General features: G+C 43.3%; 1 protein-coding gene across 2 annotated transcripts in view; it reads right to left on the reverse strand.

The window, feature by feature from the left end:
* TNFAIP6 (TNF alpha induced protein 6) overlaps positions 1 to 17,440 on the reverse strand; it is a 254,345-nt gene that overhangs the window by 162,720 nt on the left and 74,185 nt on the right. For both annotated transcript variants that reach the window (XM_078683865.1, XM_078683864.1), the window contains exon 2: positions 796 to 933. In XM_078683865.1, coding sequence (XP_078539991.1) covers positions 796 to 933 — 138 coding nt within the window. The remainder of the gene's footprint in view (positions 1 to 795; positions 934 to 17,440) is intronic.

Below are 17,440 nucleotides of genomic sequence, written 5' to 3' on the forward strand. Positions count from 1 at the left end.
CACAATGTTTGAAATTGACGATAGTGTTATGTGAATCAACATTTTGATTACTGTAAAACACGAGATGCTCCCTTGATGTATTATGCTATTTATTATACTCAGCTGCTCTGTAAGGCAATGGTGTTTTGATGATATGACAAAATGCTGGCAGACTCTGTTGGAATTTGTATTCCGTTTTGTTAGTATTTTAAAACTCAAATAAAAAAAACCACATATGATATCAATTTGCAAGCAAGTTCTAGAAAGTATTTCTAATTTTATAATAGAGAAAAAGGTTAATAGCGATATAAAAAAGAAAAAAAAGAATGCAATGGAAGGGCCGCTCTTCCAAACAGAACACTGTGAGAACGAAATGCTGCTAGGCTGGACAAACACTGTAATATGGAGAAACGCCATCTAATCAAGAGCAGACAACTGAGATAGAAAATAAGGCTATCCAATCATGAGCAAGGGGCGAACTTAAAGCCCACTTCAAGCATATGCTAAGCACTGGAAACAATAGTTTGTCTGCAGACAGCTGAAGCAGTCTGTAACTGAGAATGAAAAATTACCAGACCACAGAAAGAAGCAGGCTATACATATAAAATAAAACAACCACTGTTAACGAAAGAAGAAGGATGAGACACGTGAAACAATTCTACTCTGATTTGTCACTACTTTCTGACAGACTGCACTTCAGTGTTTTAGCTATGACTTGGATTAAAGGTGACTTCAATATTTGCTCATCGTTGAGTAAGACATACATTTGAAATCCGCAATAGTTTCTTTTTATCGTCCATATCATTATTCTCCTACCTATTTTCCGGGCTTGCTCTAGTTGCTCGTACGTGGCTAGCTGCCCTCCTTCGTACTCACACACCGCCTTGGCCTCCTTGTAGGTAAGCTGGTATTTCCCATTGCGCGATTCTCTGTGGTAAACCCCAGCAGCTTGCTCTGTGGAAAACAGGCATTAACAATCATTTCACGATATGTTAGGATCAAACCCAAAAAAGCAATTTTACAACCTCAGTGTGCATGACTGTACTACCAAAATATTCACAAGGTACATGAAGGCTAGTAATATGGGGTTACACCTGTACGCTCCCTGCCCCCTCTTGGATCTTATCAAGCAGTACATCTTCCTGTTTTTCATATGTAGAATACACATGAATTCTGGAATATAGAACTGAAAAGTTATGTTTTATCCCCCATTAATCATGGCCTTGAGCCTAGGCGCATTGATAAGTTTACTGATACCCTGGGTTATGACTGCTGATGTAACGGGATGTGGAGGAAAGGGCTAGTAAGTCACAGGAGTGCTGCCCAGGGTGATAAAGAATTTTGGGCCATCTCCCATAACAGTGGCCACTGGGGGACTAGGTGGTATTGCTGGAGGAAGTCTGTGCTTGGCGCACAGAATCTAACACATTGCGCAATTCACCATTACCTCCTCTCCACACACACAGTGCCAGGCAAAGGAACTCACCCCATGGACTCAGAAACTGGGCCGAATGCCGACATGGCACGGAGCTGCAAAATAAACGACCACTTGGCAGCTCACTTGGCCATGTTCCCATTTTCCCTGGGACTGGGTGTACTTACTGACAGTCATCCCCAGGGAGAGGTGGATATATGAGTTCTCTGCACCAAAAGGGTTCTATGGGGCAGATTTACAAGCCCCTTGCACCTCTTTTACGTAGCTGTTGCGTCACTTTTGTGACACAGCGGTGGCACAAAGCCATCGCCATGCTGTGGGGTATTTACAACTTGACAACTCTGATTAGCAGAGATGCACCAGAAGTAGTAAATCTGCCCCTATGTTTTCTCCTGCATGTGGCTCTAATCATCTGAGGAACTGCAGTGGCGTGGATCTTGTGGATGAGACATTCCTCCGCCCACTGTTTTTCGTCAGGGGTGGGAAGCTGGACACTTCCCGATTCAGATCAAGTCATGCACCATCTACAGGCCCTGATCATCCAGCAGAGAGGTCTGTTGCTGTGATCTAGTGGACGAAGTAGACTATTCTGCATTTCCCCCTGATCACAGGGAGGGACGCTTACAAAAGCATACCTCAGTGCTCAGAAACTGGCTCTCTACCTAGGTAAAGTTCCACTGAACCTTTCATGCCCTGCCCAAGAGAAAGTTCAAGTTGTACCATGTGAAGATTCCAGGAGGGTCGTGGCGTCAGCTCATGCTTTGCTTTTGCACTCCAACTGTTTACGTGTCTTTCGGGCCTACAACCTGTGGGAACGATCTCTCTTGTTTCTACATCATCTCTCACTTTCTGCGTCCTTTGTAGGGCTCCACCATGAACCGTTCCTTACTCCTTCACTGGAGGCTTGCCAGTATGCCATGTGCAAACATGTGGCTCACCATGGCCTCATATCACCAGGATTGGGACCTTGCACAAACACTTTTTAGGTACTTTCTGTCTATTTCTTTCTACATTGACTCATAACGTGTGTCCCTGTCCGAGATCAAACTATCCTTAAGTGCACATTGTGAAAGAAATGGGGCAGAAACTTCTGGTTGCAGCCTGAGCAGCCAGAAGAATGCAATCCACACTCCTGGGACACCATTGACAAGCCTGTGTTTTTATTTGTCCTCTAGACCCAAAAGTGTAATCTGATTCAATATCACAATAACCGTAAGAATAACATTTCAGATCCCAGCAACTGAGTCCCAGCTAATTAGTTACGTCCAATCTTGATCGAAAGGCAGACATGATGTAACACTGAGAAACCCAGTAATGTAATATTTCAGGTCTAGAAAGAGAGGTAAACAGGCCCAGGGCCATTATTGTCCGAAAGGTGGTATAGCCCAAACACAAGGTAGAGTTTCACTCTCAGTGACCAAATAATGCTCATCTGCCCCACTGAAAAAGCACAAAACAAAAGCAACAACCTTATCTTCAGACCTCACTAATCACTTCCTGCCAGTTTCTGCAGTTAATGTAGTCTTCTTGTAGACATCAAAATGCCATAGAGTGCATTATAATGCTCATCCTTCAGTGGACTCCCTTCTTGACCCAGAGATATGGCAATTCGACGGTAGTCCATGAGACTCCTGGTCCTCTATCCCATCCACATATCCCCTATCCAGAGACCTTGAGAACGTTGTTCATGATAGAAATGGTAGAATTGATGTTAGTAACATATGCAGATACCATTGGGGGTGGGTGACAGGTTGTTATGGCACTGCAAGTTTGGATAGGCCATGTTGACCATCATGTAATGCCACAACTAAAATGTATAAAATGTGTTGGGGGGAAAAATGCCCTAGAATGGGCACTTTCCTAACTCCTTGGTTAACTGTGTAGAATGCTTCCTCATACTCTTAAGACCAAATACAACTAGTCCCTTTTTTAAGCAAAAACTCAAAGGCTGCGCCACACTGGCAGAGTTACTTTGAATAATTTTCTGCCAAGCCCAGGAGGAAGCAGACCAGGTCCTTATCACATGGGACTAGTGCCTTAATACCGGAGTAAGCCTCCCAGCCGCTATGTCATTAGGACCACTCACTTAGTGCTCTCTGATTCCCCCAGAATCTTCTACCTTGTTTTCTAGGCTGCCACCCCCTTCTCTCCGTGGACCATGGGGTTCATAGCCTCATTGGGGGAGGAAGAGGGTTTAAACTCACTCCCGATGCTGCAGAGAGCTGCCCAAGATGGTGGTCCCGCCCTGCTCCGGCATCGGAACAGCCATAATACTGGCTGAGATGGCCATCACAGACCAATGAGAGCTGCCTGATTACACCAGAGAAGTCCACTTACCATCTCTGGCCCTCATTGCCCTGTGAGAGCTATGACTGCAGCACAGCCCTAATGGAAGATTGAATGTGGCTTGAGTGGCGTAGCGGCAAACCTGAGCCTCAGGGTAGGGAGCGGCTTGGGGGCTGACACACCCTTCTTCCCGCTGGTTGCCTCCTGCCTCTTGTCCTGAGATCAGGGGCCAGGTTCAATGTAGGATGGACAATCCCACCCTTCTGGCACTGACTGCGGCGTCGTACTAGCAAGGTGGATTTCTTGCGCCGCCTTTTAGATAATACAGAATCTCCCACACGGTGGCTCAAACACGGCGGAGCGGGAGATAGAAAACACACCACCACCTAGAAAGGGGTATACTTTACAAAATGCAAAAAGTCTCTTTTTAGAATAAGGCTTGGGGTTTAATTTATGCAATGCTCTCTAACAGAAAGGCTTTCCCAGATGTCAAATGAATGACATTCAAATGTATATAGAGATATATTTATATGCAAGCAATAATAACACACTTGGTAAATGCAACTGTTAAATGCATGGATGATAATATGAAATACAAACAGCAAATAATATGAGATACTACTCAAGCAACTATTGCTGGACGTCCTGCAAGAGATGAGAAAGATATATATACACACTAAATACATCAAATAATTTCTTTGAATGTGCACCTTACTCACTCACACATCACAAAAAAAACTCCTCAAATGATCAAAGCCACTCCCCACATATCACAATGGCAATAATATCAAGCATTTGCAATGCAATAGGTCTCGCATTTGCGAAAGTTAAAGCTATTGGCATTGTTAATGACAATGCCTTTTTTATCTGTTTTGAAAACTAACACATAAATAAATGGCAATGCCATTTACAATGCCAATAGCTCAAGCTCTCGCAAATGCGAGATCTATTGCATTGAAAATGCTTGTGATAACAGGCCATCTGATGAAACGAGATCCAACATTATGAACAAACCTGCCAGCCCTTCAAAAGTAAATTAGCGCTGTACCTCCTCTTTTTTTTCTCCGGTGTCGCAAATGTGAGCATGAAGAGACGCTGGCAGCTGATGGCTGGTATGCAAAGCTACACACATGGAGTGTAAGGACATAGGTTCCCTGTACCTCAATGACTGGGACAGGGCAACACAAGAGTAACCAAAGGGCGACTTCCAGGCTTCGGTAGCTGTGTGTTGGAGCCTCCCACCAGCCTACCTGTGAGAGGTGTTTTTAGGTACACATGATCCACAGCTTTGTAGAATGTTACTTTTAGTCATAGAATGTAAAGCTTGTACAGCACTTCATATGAGTGCTGGCACTGCATCCTAACACCACATAAAGTACTCCAACACCCACCTGTAGAAAACCTCAAAACATAAATCAGAATGCATATATAAATCTAGATGATGCTTCCTGATTATCCGTTCCAGCACTTACATGAGCATTCTTTGCCCTTGAAATATCTACCACAGTTTACAAACGTACTGATAAGTTTGGCTCCCGCTATATCGAAGGGTCATTATATGCACTACTGCTGTTACAGGGCTTTACCTGTCTTATGGGGGACTTGCTGATAGTCAGGAGCATAGTGAGGGACATTCTTGAGAAGTGAGACAGTAGGGGAGCACTGTAATGCCTGAATGAAGGACAAGAAACATCCTGGCACACAGATGAAGTGCCTACAGCTATTTGTGTCTGCATAGCATTCAAGTACATGGCTCTGTTGTGTGCATTGCCAATATGAATTCTATGCATTAAAAATGTTGGTGTTTTGCGGCCTCTGATTAGATGTACGCAACAATCTGTGTTATCCAGCACAATTAGTGTAAATTGCCTAATGCATCAACTGAAAACATAAATAAAATCTCAACTAAAATACAAAAACCTACTCTTGCTTCAAGAGGGGGGATTTGGGTGCGGGGGAAGGCGCAGTCCCAGCTACAAGAAATCGAGACTATATGCCTGTTTACTACCTTGCTCCCTGAGGCTGCTGTGAAGTAATCCCACACAACATACTTATGTCATCATATGTTGTCCGAGTTACTATACCGGCTGGTGTATACTCCCAATTTCAGGTTTTTCTATATGGGCATCCTATTTCTTACATTAAATTTTGCACCTGGCAAAAAAGTAATGGCGCAAATCGCAAAAATAAAGCTCCCACCGGAATATCACATCATAAGACACCCACTGGCAATCAAGAATGCTGACAAACATTGGGCAGCTGGTGACATTGCTTACTACATCCCAATACAAGAAATACAGCAGCAGAATATGTTGTGATGTATTCCTATGGGTACTGTATCGATCCCCCTATTCCTGACCCTGGTTTGGTTAATAAATTAACTACCAGCCATCTAACGGCATAGAAACCCGTTATCTGATCAAGCCACACCACGGCACAGAAGCGCGTTATCTGATTAAGTCATAACGCATGCCATCTAATTAGGCAAGCGATATTCCTCCAGCCCCCTGATAGGCATACGGAGTTCTCAAAACAAATCAAGCCTACAGCGACCTGGGAAAATCCCCGCAGCCATTGTTTTGATTTCATCGAGAACTTCAGTAAAGAATGTGCGAACGAACCCGTTCGTATGACATCCTTATTGACGTATTTATGTCCATCCTTACGTCAATCTCGGCACCTTTCAGGTATAAATATTACCGACATTGCCTTAAGCAAACACACGCGGTGGTGACGAGATTGGAGCAGCGAGACTTGCCGAGGAGCCCAGCTGAGAGCGAAGCCCACAGACGCTGCCCCGCCTTTCTGACGCGCTGAGAAGGAAAGGCTGCCTTTCTCCTGCCGAGAAATCCAGCTCCGGCGCTTCCAAGCCGCCCTCGCAGGCAGCTGGAATATCAAGACCTGGGATAAGAGATACCATCCCTCCAACCTTCTAGATCCCAGGTACAGAACTGAATAACCCCTTGCAGAGAATTCTTGAGTCAGTCCCTTGGCAAAACAAACTTAACTTAAACTGCTACTTATCTACTCCCGCCCACGTATTAGGCTTAGGTCAGGTACACTGGGGTAGGCGTGGTTAGAAGCACCAGTTGAGTACGATTAGTCAAATGTATATATGTATGTATCTATTTTATCCATTTTAAAGTATCATATGGCTCAGAAACCATATCAATGCTTTTACAGTATTATTTTATAATTTTGTCTTTACTGTATGCACTTTACTTAACTATAAGTATTGCAATAATAGCGATCCATTTCTCTTGTACGAGAAAAGAGACTGATCAATAAATAACATCTTTTATTGAACACGCCCGTCTCTTCCTTTTCTCTACAATCTGGTGAAACTAAGAATGCACTGAACTGACTGAGTAAAATAAGTTGTCTTTTGTTTTCACACGACTCTAGAGATACACTCTTGATTAGGGGAGAGCAAAGTTGTCATGTTCTATGGTTGTCAGAAACTAAATCCCTTCTTGTCTACCCAGGGAGGTTCAGACCCTCCTTGCCTATTCGAGAAAGTTTCTAGTGAACTCTGAGCTAGCTGGCAAACACAAAACTTTAAGTCTAATATCGTCGGTAGAAGACCTAGTTAACCTCTGCCCTAGGTCTATACTATTGAAGATATTATTCCAATGCGCAGAGCCTATTGGGATAATAGGAACTACACTACATGGCGCCCAACGTGGGGATAGGCGATAAAACTAACGCAAGACACTAGAGTAACTCAGTCGTGCTTTTTCACACAGACCCCCTTTCTCCCCATAATACTCCAAAGACGTCTGGAGTGGGTGAAAGGTCATATCCGCCAAACTTCGCAGGAGGAGACTCCTATGTATGGTTCTTGGTTTTTTCAACGTTGAAGGATACACTGTTCCAAAATATTGTGCATCTAATCTTTGTTTCCATGGAAACCTGATCTGCAAACAAACAAAATAACCTTTCTAACAGTAAAATGTCAGACAGTGAAGTAGAAAGGGAGACAGCTAGAATAGCAGCTGAACTACTGGCAGCGGATAATACTATGCAGGAAAATGACCCGGATATAATACTCATCCCGGTCAACATAAGGAAATCTATAACTTTAAAAACTTATAGAAAATGGACTGACATCGAGAGGTGGTACAGTTATATTCGTAATTGAGGCACACGAATATCGGCAGACAGAGGTATTCTATTCATGGATAAACTTTCCAGCGGCAAACGCTGTAACAAAGGACTTCCACTATTACAAAATAGAGGAACCTCCTAATGAGTATACTCCTTTCAAGGAGGTGGAAATACCACTCAAATTCCAAGAGCACCTGCTCTTGTTTAATGGTGCCCTAAAACATAATAATCACATCACCAGGCTCGGTCCACTAGGTAGACCAGGAGCAATGTGGCCGGTCCTAGCCGGATACACACCACATCCAGACATTGAAGAAATGCCTGCAGCAGACCTTTTAGCACAGCTAAAACAATTAATAAAAATACATAGACAATTAGTCCAATATGTAATGCGGACTTCAACAGTCCAACCAGCAATTAAAATTCCACAGCTGACCCCTCATCAGGGGAACACAAATAAAATTACACCACAGAACATACAGTCCTGTCTAGGTAAAGTACCCGCAAAACGGGAACAAATTCCTTTAGGGCTAGCACAGAAAATCACTCAGATAGAGGCGGTGTTTCCAGATACCACCCCTGTTGAGAAACACAGGATTCTGACTATCTGTCTTCCAATGGGAATCGCACCACATGTGGAGGACTGTGACACTTGGGGAACAGTCTTTGCTTCCATTTACACAAAAACACATGGTGTACCATCCATGTCAGTAATACCAGATGTGCTAAAACAGATTCAAGATGAATACGGTCCAGAACCCGCTTTAACTCTCGGTATGAAATTACTGAAAGACTTCAAGCAGGTCTCGGCAATATTATTAGCCAACATAAAGGGAGAAGCAGCAAATGTGGCGATCCGCCAGAGGTTAAAAGAGACAAATATAGCAGACCAACCATCTGAAATTGCCAAAATTATAGAAAAATCCTATGAAGAACTAGGAAGAGATAGTTTGGGTGGAATACCAGTGAAACCCCAACTAATTGAAAGTCCTGAAAAGGTTTTTATCAAAAATAATCTGAACACTCAAAAAAAGAGCTGGGATGAAAATAAACAATCCAATCCTAAAGAAAAAAGATTCCAGTCCAGAGGAAGGTCTCCTCGGTGGAGAGAAAGATCTCCTGACCAAGGACGCAAGTCTCCCCAAAGGGAGCCCTCTGTGAAAAAATACAACCTTAGAAATAGGGATAATATAAAAAAAACTGTTAGATATCAAGATATTGATACACGTCCCTCTCAATCTTTTCAGACTTCCTCGCAGAAATCGGAAAGAAGAGGACGATCAGAACACAGGGAAGAGCACGTCAAGTCCAAAGACAAGGAACCTGCTCATCAAAATAAAAAATTACAATTTCCAAAGAAGAAGGTAGCCAGTATTAAAGTAATAAATCATGCCGAGAATACTGAGGACACAGCTGAAAAACGGAGAATGGGCTCAGACAATGCTAGACAGTGCAGCAGAAGTGAGCATAGCTCGCAAAGTCCTTATGAATCATCTGGAGACAGTGGACACGAATGAATACATTCAAGTGGAAACTGCAGATACCAGAGTTAGCAAACCTCATAAAATATATGAAATAACATTGCGTATAGAGGGGGATAAGACTAGAAAAATAAGGGGTCTATTTTGGGATAATCTCTCCAAGGGCTATGACATCCTTCTAGCTGAAAGAGACTGGCCACCAGAGTTTGTCAGGGAGTGCCCACATGGCGAAGAAATAATTATGCCTGCCTTCTCAAATCATATTCCAATTCATAAAAAATATACACTTGCAAGAAAGTGGGCAGTAGCTCAAGCCCCTGCCGTATATAAAAATCATGTGGGATGGGATGAGGACTCTCCTCCTCACAAAATCCAGTTAAAATCACAACCTACTGCACAGAGGCAGTACCCAATTAAGCAAGAAGCAAAAAAACAGGTAAAAGAGATCCTAGATCAACTTGAATACCAGGGGGTGATTGAAACTTGCACCTCACAAATGAACAACCCTTTGTTTCCTGTCTCCAAACCAGACAATTCATATCGTCTTGTTTTGGACTACAGACATCTTAACTCATGTTGCAAAACCTTTGCAGTACAAAACTGGCATAGTGCTGCACTAATGAATAACATAGTGCGCAAAAAATACAAAACAACATTAGATATCTCTAATGGATTCTTTTGTCAAAATATAGCACCAGAGAGCAGATATTTGACGGCGTTCTCAATAAATGGCGCGCAAATTTTTTTTCTGTCGTTTGCCCCAGGGGTTCAAGAACAGCCCAGGATTATTCTCAGCGAGAGTAACAGAATTACTACAAACATATGATGACGAGGCATTATCTTATGTCGACGACATCTATCTAACAGATGATGACTTGGATACTCACTTGAAGCGAGTGAACACCATAATACTTGGGTTCGCAGCAGAGGGTTACAAATTCAACTTTAAAAAATCAAGAATTGCCCATCTAACAGTTCTGTTTTAAGGATATGAACTATCAAGTGAAGGCAAAAGCCTGGCTGACAATTTCCTAGAGAAATGTGCTATAATCCAAGCACCTAAAACATAAAAAAACTTACAATCAATTCTAGTCTTCCTAAATTTCGGAAGAACTTACATTATAAATTATGCAGAAAGAGTTAAACCTCTCTATGATCTAATAAAACCAGATTTTAAAAGAATCAATTGGACTCAAAAACACACAGAAATTTTGAGATCTTTACCAACAGACATGTTAGTTAAAACAAAATTACAAACACGTGATAACACACGCAACCTTGTGATTCGAGTCATCCCAGGAAGATGCGGATTCACATACCTGACCTCCAATGAGGGAGAAAAGGTACCAATTGCATACAAATCACACTTGTACACAAAAGCTGAAATGAAATTTAGCCCAACGGAAAAAATTCTGACCGCGGTACAGACTGCTGTGGCAAGGGAACGGGCCCTAGCACAAGGTAAACGAATAATCATCGTGACACCGATACCAGCCCCGGAGGCGGTAACAAAGGCAAGCATTCCGAATGCTAAAGCACTCCATCCAAGGTGGATACAGTGGGCTAACTCTCTTGCTGCAACAGACGTGGTATACGACTTTGATCCCAACTTAGAAACACAAGAATTTCTCCAATATGAATTTGAATGTCCTCCGACAACCGAAATTCTGCCTCTGGAGCATTACGGCTGCATAATATATACAGACGGATCAGCACAACCCGCAGTGGGGGGTAAACAAGCTTATAGTGCTGCGTGCGCGATTGTTAAAGGTCGCTGGCACGAAGGAAAATTCGAACCACTGGTCACTAAAACGCAATCTTTAGGAGATTGTACAGCTCAGCGAGCAGAACTACTGGCATTCAAGATGGCGCTTGAAAATACTGATCGGGAATTCCCCACACTCATAGTGTGCGATTCGTATTACTGCGTTCAATCATACAATGAATACTTGCAGATCTGGGTTCAGAATGGTTTTAAAGACGCAAAAGGTGGCACAATCAAGCACAAAATGCTTTGGGAACAAGTAGTTCTTTTACAAAAGGAACTACAAAAGACTCACGTGATACATACACTGAGTCATCAACGTGATGGCGTTCACGTTGCAGGGAATTCATTGGCTGATGAGGCCGCGAAGGCAGCTGTGCAAACGGCTTCCGTAGCTGCCATCACCCGGTCAAAAACAAAAATAGACAGCGAAATATTACAGGCTGTCAGCGCTACAGTAAAAGATGCGATAGAAACACTCCCGAAAGGCTTTCCAGTAAAGTACTCATACATAACTGATGCAAATAATGTTCCGTTTGCTCGAATCCCTGGAGTGGGGGATAGGGCAATTCCAAACATGGAACATAGGTTAGGACTCATCATAGCGGCACACGAAGGGCTTGCTTCTGTACATGCTGGCGTTTCAGCCACAGTATCATTACTAAAGCAGAGATACTGGTGGCCACAAATGAGAAGACAGACAAGGAACTATGTTCTAGAATGTGAAATATGTCAAAGAATGAAGGTATCAACAGTGAGATGACCAGCACAGACGCCCCTTCTAATCTCAGATAAACCATTAGCCTGTGTTTATCTGGACCACTGTGGTCCCTTACAAAGGGATGGTAACTATAAATATATCTTGGTCGCAGTGGATTCATGTACGAGATTCATATGGATGTGGCCCCAGCGATCGGCTGACGCCAGAACTGTTATAAAAGATTTGCGAGTCTTTATCGGCACATACGCAATTGGCATGCTACATTCTGACCAGGGTCCTGCCTTTAGCTCTCGAGCTTATAAGGAGGCCATGACCAGCATGGGCATTGCATTGCGGTACTCTTGTCCATTTCATCCTGAGGGAAACGGAATCGTAGAAAGAAAAAACCGTGACATAAAGCAATCTATAACAGCAAAGGTATTAGGTTCAGGAGCTGGGTGGGTCAAACATTTAATAAGTGTCCAACATAGTCTAAATAACCTGCCAAGAAATTCTCTGAAAGGATTCAGTCCGTACGAACTATTGTTCGGGACTAGAATGATGATCCAAGATCTTGATAGTCAGACTTCAGTGGTTAAAGATAAATGAAATGAAATGAAATGAAATGAAAAAGAAACTTATAAAGCGCTCTGTGGCCAAGCGGCTTCCTGGCGCTGAGGAACACATCAGTAACTGCCTAACAGGTGCGGGAGAGTTTTAGCCCGGGAAAGCCTGAAGAAAGAAAAAAGTTTTGAGGGCTTTCCGAAAGTGAGAAAAGATGGGAATGGAGCGGATAGGGAGGGGAAGGGAGTTCCAGATCTGCGGAGCACGCACAGAGAAGCGGGTGCCCCCTGTTCGGGACTTACGGAAGCGGGGAACGTGAAGGAGAGAAAGGGAGGAAGATCGGAGGGAGCGGGGAGGGGCGTGGGAAGAGATAAGAGAGTTGATAAAGAGAGGGGCGGACCGGGCTTGTGCCCGAAAGGCCAGGCAGGCAAGTTTGAACTGGGACCTGAACTGAACGGGAAGCCAGTGAAGGGTTTTTAGGGCGGGAGTGATGTGGGAGAACTTCGGGAGACGAAGGACAAGACGGGCCGCCTGGTTCTGGATGGCCTGGAGACGACGAGTCTCGTAGGCAGGAATGCCTACATACAGGCCATTACCATAATCCAGGCGAGATGTTATAAGGGCAGTGATGATAACTTTGAGGGCCTCCACAGAAAAAAAACGGGAGATCTTACGGATGAGGCGGAGGGAAAGAAAGCAAGAGGATACAACAGAACTAATGTGCGCGTGCATCGAGAGATCATTGCTGACCTTGATGCCCAAGGTCCGAACAGAGGGAACCGGGGAAGGTGGAGGGCCAAAGGAAAGGGGCCAGTGGACAGAGGACCAAGGGTTGGAGGGGCCACCAGTGAGGACAAGCCCTGTCTTATCGGGATTGAGCTTCAAGTGATTGAAGCTCATCCACTGAGAAATAAAGACAAGAGTCGACCTGAGCTTGGGGAGAGAGTGAGTGGGGGAAGATAGATCGAAAACGAGCTGGAGGTCATCAGCGTAATTATACACTGAGACCCCCAGCTCAAGAAGCGAGGAGATGAGGGGGCGGATATAGAGGTTAAAGAGAAGGGGGGAAAGAGAGGAGCCTTGGGGTACCCCACACGTGACCGGGAGGGGAGGGGCAGAGAAGGAGGAGAGGTGGACTGCCTGTGAACGTCCCTGCAGAAAGGACGTGATCCAAGAGAGGGCAACGCCCTGGATGCCCGCTGCGCTGACACGGTCAAGAAGAATAGCATGATCGACCATGTCAAACGCAGCGGACAGGTCCAAAAGGACTAAGGCCTGAGGGAGGTTACCATCGGCCTTGCCCTTCAGTTCGTCAAGGACCGCAAGGACCACGCCCTCAGTGGAATGCTTTGATATCAAAGATCGTTTGGCTATTTTACAGGACTTAAATGAAACAAGGAAAGACCTGAGCAACATAAAGTTGAAACAACAGCCAACAACCACTGAAGAGAAACCACCTGTCCCAGCAAGGCCTGTCTGGATTCCGAAAGTCGGGGATCTAGTCAGGGAGAAGATCGCGGTAAAGAAGGAATTTGGGCCTTCTTACAGAAAAGCAGTTCCTGTCTTGTCTGTCAACGGGACAAGATCAGTAGTACTACCGCCCCTTGCTGGTAAAAAGGAGAACCGAGTTGTATCCATCGACCTGGTAAAACCACAATCATGTGGCCGATAACAAACAGTAGGCCAAGTGGACTCCCAAGAAGTAGTAGAACACCAATGTTTGCTACAAATCCAGAGGTTCAAACTAAGAGGCTAATCACATTCGAAATGCCTACAGAACATCAACAAGGACTATGCAATAAAGCAATGGAACTTAAACCTCTAAAAACCCAAATAAAAACATTTAGTCGAGACACACCAACCTACAATGAAGTAACATATGACTATGCTGATGAAACAAAGGAAACTTCTAGAACAAAAAGTAATCCAGAAGCAATTGGAACAATTGACAGAACAGCATCCGGCTACTTCATCAACTTCGATGATTCATCTGAAGATCTGAGTGAATCTAAGAAACAGCCATCAACAAAAAGTTTTAAAGATAAAGCTAAGGAACTTTTTCAACAACTGAAAGAAACCTATCTGATTTCTCCATGGATTGAATTTTGGGTGGCCTTAGGTGCGTTTATCCTCATACTTTGGCTCATCATGGTACTATGCTTGGGACATTTCATTGAGGGAAAATATGCAACAATGGACACAGCAAGCCAGAAAATCAACTTGGTCCTTAAACCACACACATCTTCACACGTCGAGAAAAGAGAACTTTCTTCAGTGAACTTCACAGCCAATCCTATACCAGGCGGTGTGGCATGGGACAAAACTGATTATGAAATCTATGGTCCGGTTGAAATCCTGAAGTATCCACACCAATTCAAGATCTCATTGAGTGACTTTGTAAAACCAAGCACATTTGCTGATGATTGGGACTTTGAAAGTATTAATGATATGATGTCTGACCTAGTGATGTCTGCTAAATTTACAGAACATGATTATTTGCAGGGTTCGTCTAATTATGATCAGATGTTCTGCTACAACCACTATGGTAACCATTATCTACATAAATCTGCACAACCTAGAAATGTTTTAAATTATAACCAATGGGAACACTGTGCTACTCCTCCAAAAGGTAGCTCGAAAACATTTTATGATAAATATTCATACTTTTCAGGGTTTAACACAAGTAAAGCAAAAACATTTTATTTCAAATTGTCAAATAAGACAGGTATGAAGACCATGCTTACAAACACAAAATTGATATATTCAGATTCATTTTTTGAGCAAATGAATACATTTGGTTTTGATTTCTGGAACAATAATATTGAAGCAAAAACTGTTTGGGGTACAAGAGATTGGCAAGTACAAGGTATAGAATCATTGTTTAGAGCCTGCATGATCCCAGAACAAATTATATTTTTGAACTACACTATTCAACAAACTACCTGTCTTGGCTTAGCCAAAATCAAAGATTTAAACAAACCGTCTATTCCAAAGCCAACAGTGAACAGTAATAGCTCTATAGATGTTGAGATAGACGTGAACCATATATTAAACCAAAACAGAACACATCCTGAATGGAAAAAATGGTTGATCTGGCCCACAGATACAAATAACTGTCAAGACAGATTCCTGAACAAAATACAGGGGCTCACATTGACCAGGCCAGACCCTAGATATTCCCAAAGACAACATCCAGGGATAGTAACCACCTACAGCGTGGGCAAGCTCTGCCTTCAATGGCTACAAACGTCCACACTGGCAGAAATTAAGCAACACCTAACTTTACTTACAGAAGGTGCTGACTTGCGTGATTTCATTATGGGACCACGCAAACAGCGTCAAAAACGTTTCATAGCGGCCTCTATATATGCAGCTTATAACGAAGCCTGGAAAGAAACTCAAATTGAGACAGCAGAGAAAATACGGGAAATTGACCGTATTAATTTGGAAAAATCACTTTCTGTGGTGGACAATGGGTTAATGACTCTGTCCTCCAGAATATATTCTCTGGACAGCATTGTGTCTTCAGCAATCGATACAATATCGCAAGACTTACTGTTGTTACAACACGGTCAGTCCCAATTGTGTTCTATTGTACGGCTTGGCAGGAAGTTACAAAATCTGCGTTCAGGCTATGTGCCTTGGCGTTTAATCAACACAACGTCATTATTTAATATCTTTAACCTTACTGATAAACAAATCAGTTTGGCACAGAAGGGTGCTGACTATACAATTCTGAGAATTGAAAAACTTGAGAGATTACCATTGACAATGTCAGAACGACCTGTCATTGAATGGATAATACATGGGATAATAAATATTCCGATAACTACTTTCCAGTTTCAATACTGCCAAAAATATATACAGGCAGGCCAGTATGAAAGGTTGGGTAAAGGGTACATTAAGTCAACATGGAACTTGCCCTATACACACGAATGTGTCAGTAATAAAGGCCAGAAAGTGTTTCTTAGTGGCAATAATTGTGCAATATCACTAAGCGGTACACTTCTGTGTCAGGGTATTAGCTTGCATGGAGCCTGTGAAGGGACTTCTAATAACCTTTCATGTTACCAGCTAGGCACACCTGCAACACAAATAGAACCATTCTTTAGGAGGCTCTCGAACGGGAGTTACATTCTAATAGTAGATCGCAGATGTTGTAGTTTGCTGCCCGGAAAACCTTATCTCATAACCGTGACTAGGAAGGTCATGTGCTGTGAACGAGTATTGTTCCCGAACGATTCTCCAGACAGGGAGGCAAGGTTATGGCCCAACTTGAAAATTGCTTCTATTCGAATTGATACTTTAAGCAGAATGAAGACAGTGCTCCTACAGACGCCGACCAGGCTAACGTCATCTAAAGAAACGTATGATCTCCAAGTTGCAAGGACAACGGCAGAGATTCATTCATTGTTATCAACTAATTCCCCCATACATTTCGCAGAAATACTGAACGAAATCTTAAATATTTCTGATACCAGTGGTGTCTCAAGTGTATTTAAGACAGTGTTTTCAGGAGTTTTAACACCATTCAAAGCCATCCTGGGTATTTTTCCAGACTTTGTCCATTCCATTTTTGGCGGACTTCCTCTCCTTTTGGGACTAGTGGCAGGCATCCTATTTTTGATCCTGTTGCTTCGCTATGGCAAACCATGTCACAGACAAAACACCTGCGACAAGGGAAGAAACGATCCTAGCCATTGGCTACCGGGACCGCATCACTAAAGTCCTTGGACTAGCACGGCTTCGGGACCTGAACATGACTTGGTTTCTTTCATTTAGACCGATGTGGCAACGCTGTGTTATGCCTGTATTAAGGTGCTTGCTATGTGGCGAAGAATGCGTGTTGGACACCTGTCTGACACTACAATCGGATGTGCCAATGGACGCAGAAACTTTGTTGGGTCCAGTAACGGCTCATACATTGTGCTGTACCCAGCGGCTACCTATCCTGATGACGGCATTCGTGGAGACTTCACCACTGCGATTGAGGGGTAGTGAAGTACGAGATGAAAGCAGCATCGATCAGGTACGACCTTCAGTCAGCTATGCTGATCAAAACATCAATGAAGGCAATCATGCTCATGAATGCATGGTAACAACTTTTTCCGAGTTAGTGGAAC

Source organism: Lissotriton helveticus, chromosome 3_1 (assembly GCF_964261635.1).
Source record: "Lissotriton helveticus chromosome 3_1, aLisHel1.1, whole genome shotgun sequence".
Classification (NCBI taxonomy): domain Eukaryota; kingdom Metazoa; phylum Chordata; class Amphibia; order Caudata; family Salamandridae; genus Lissotriton; species Lissotriton helveticus.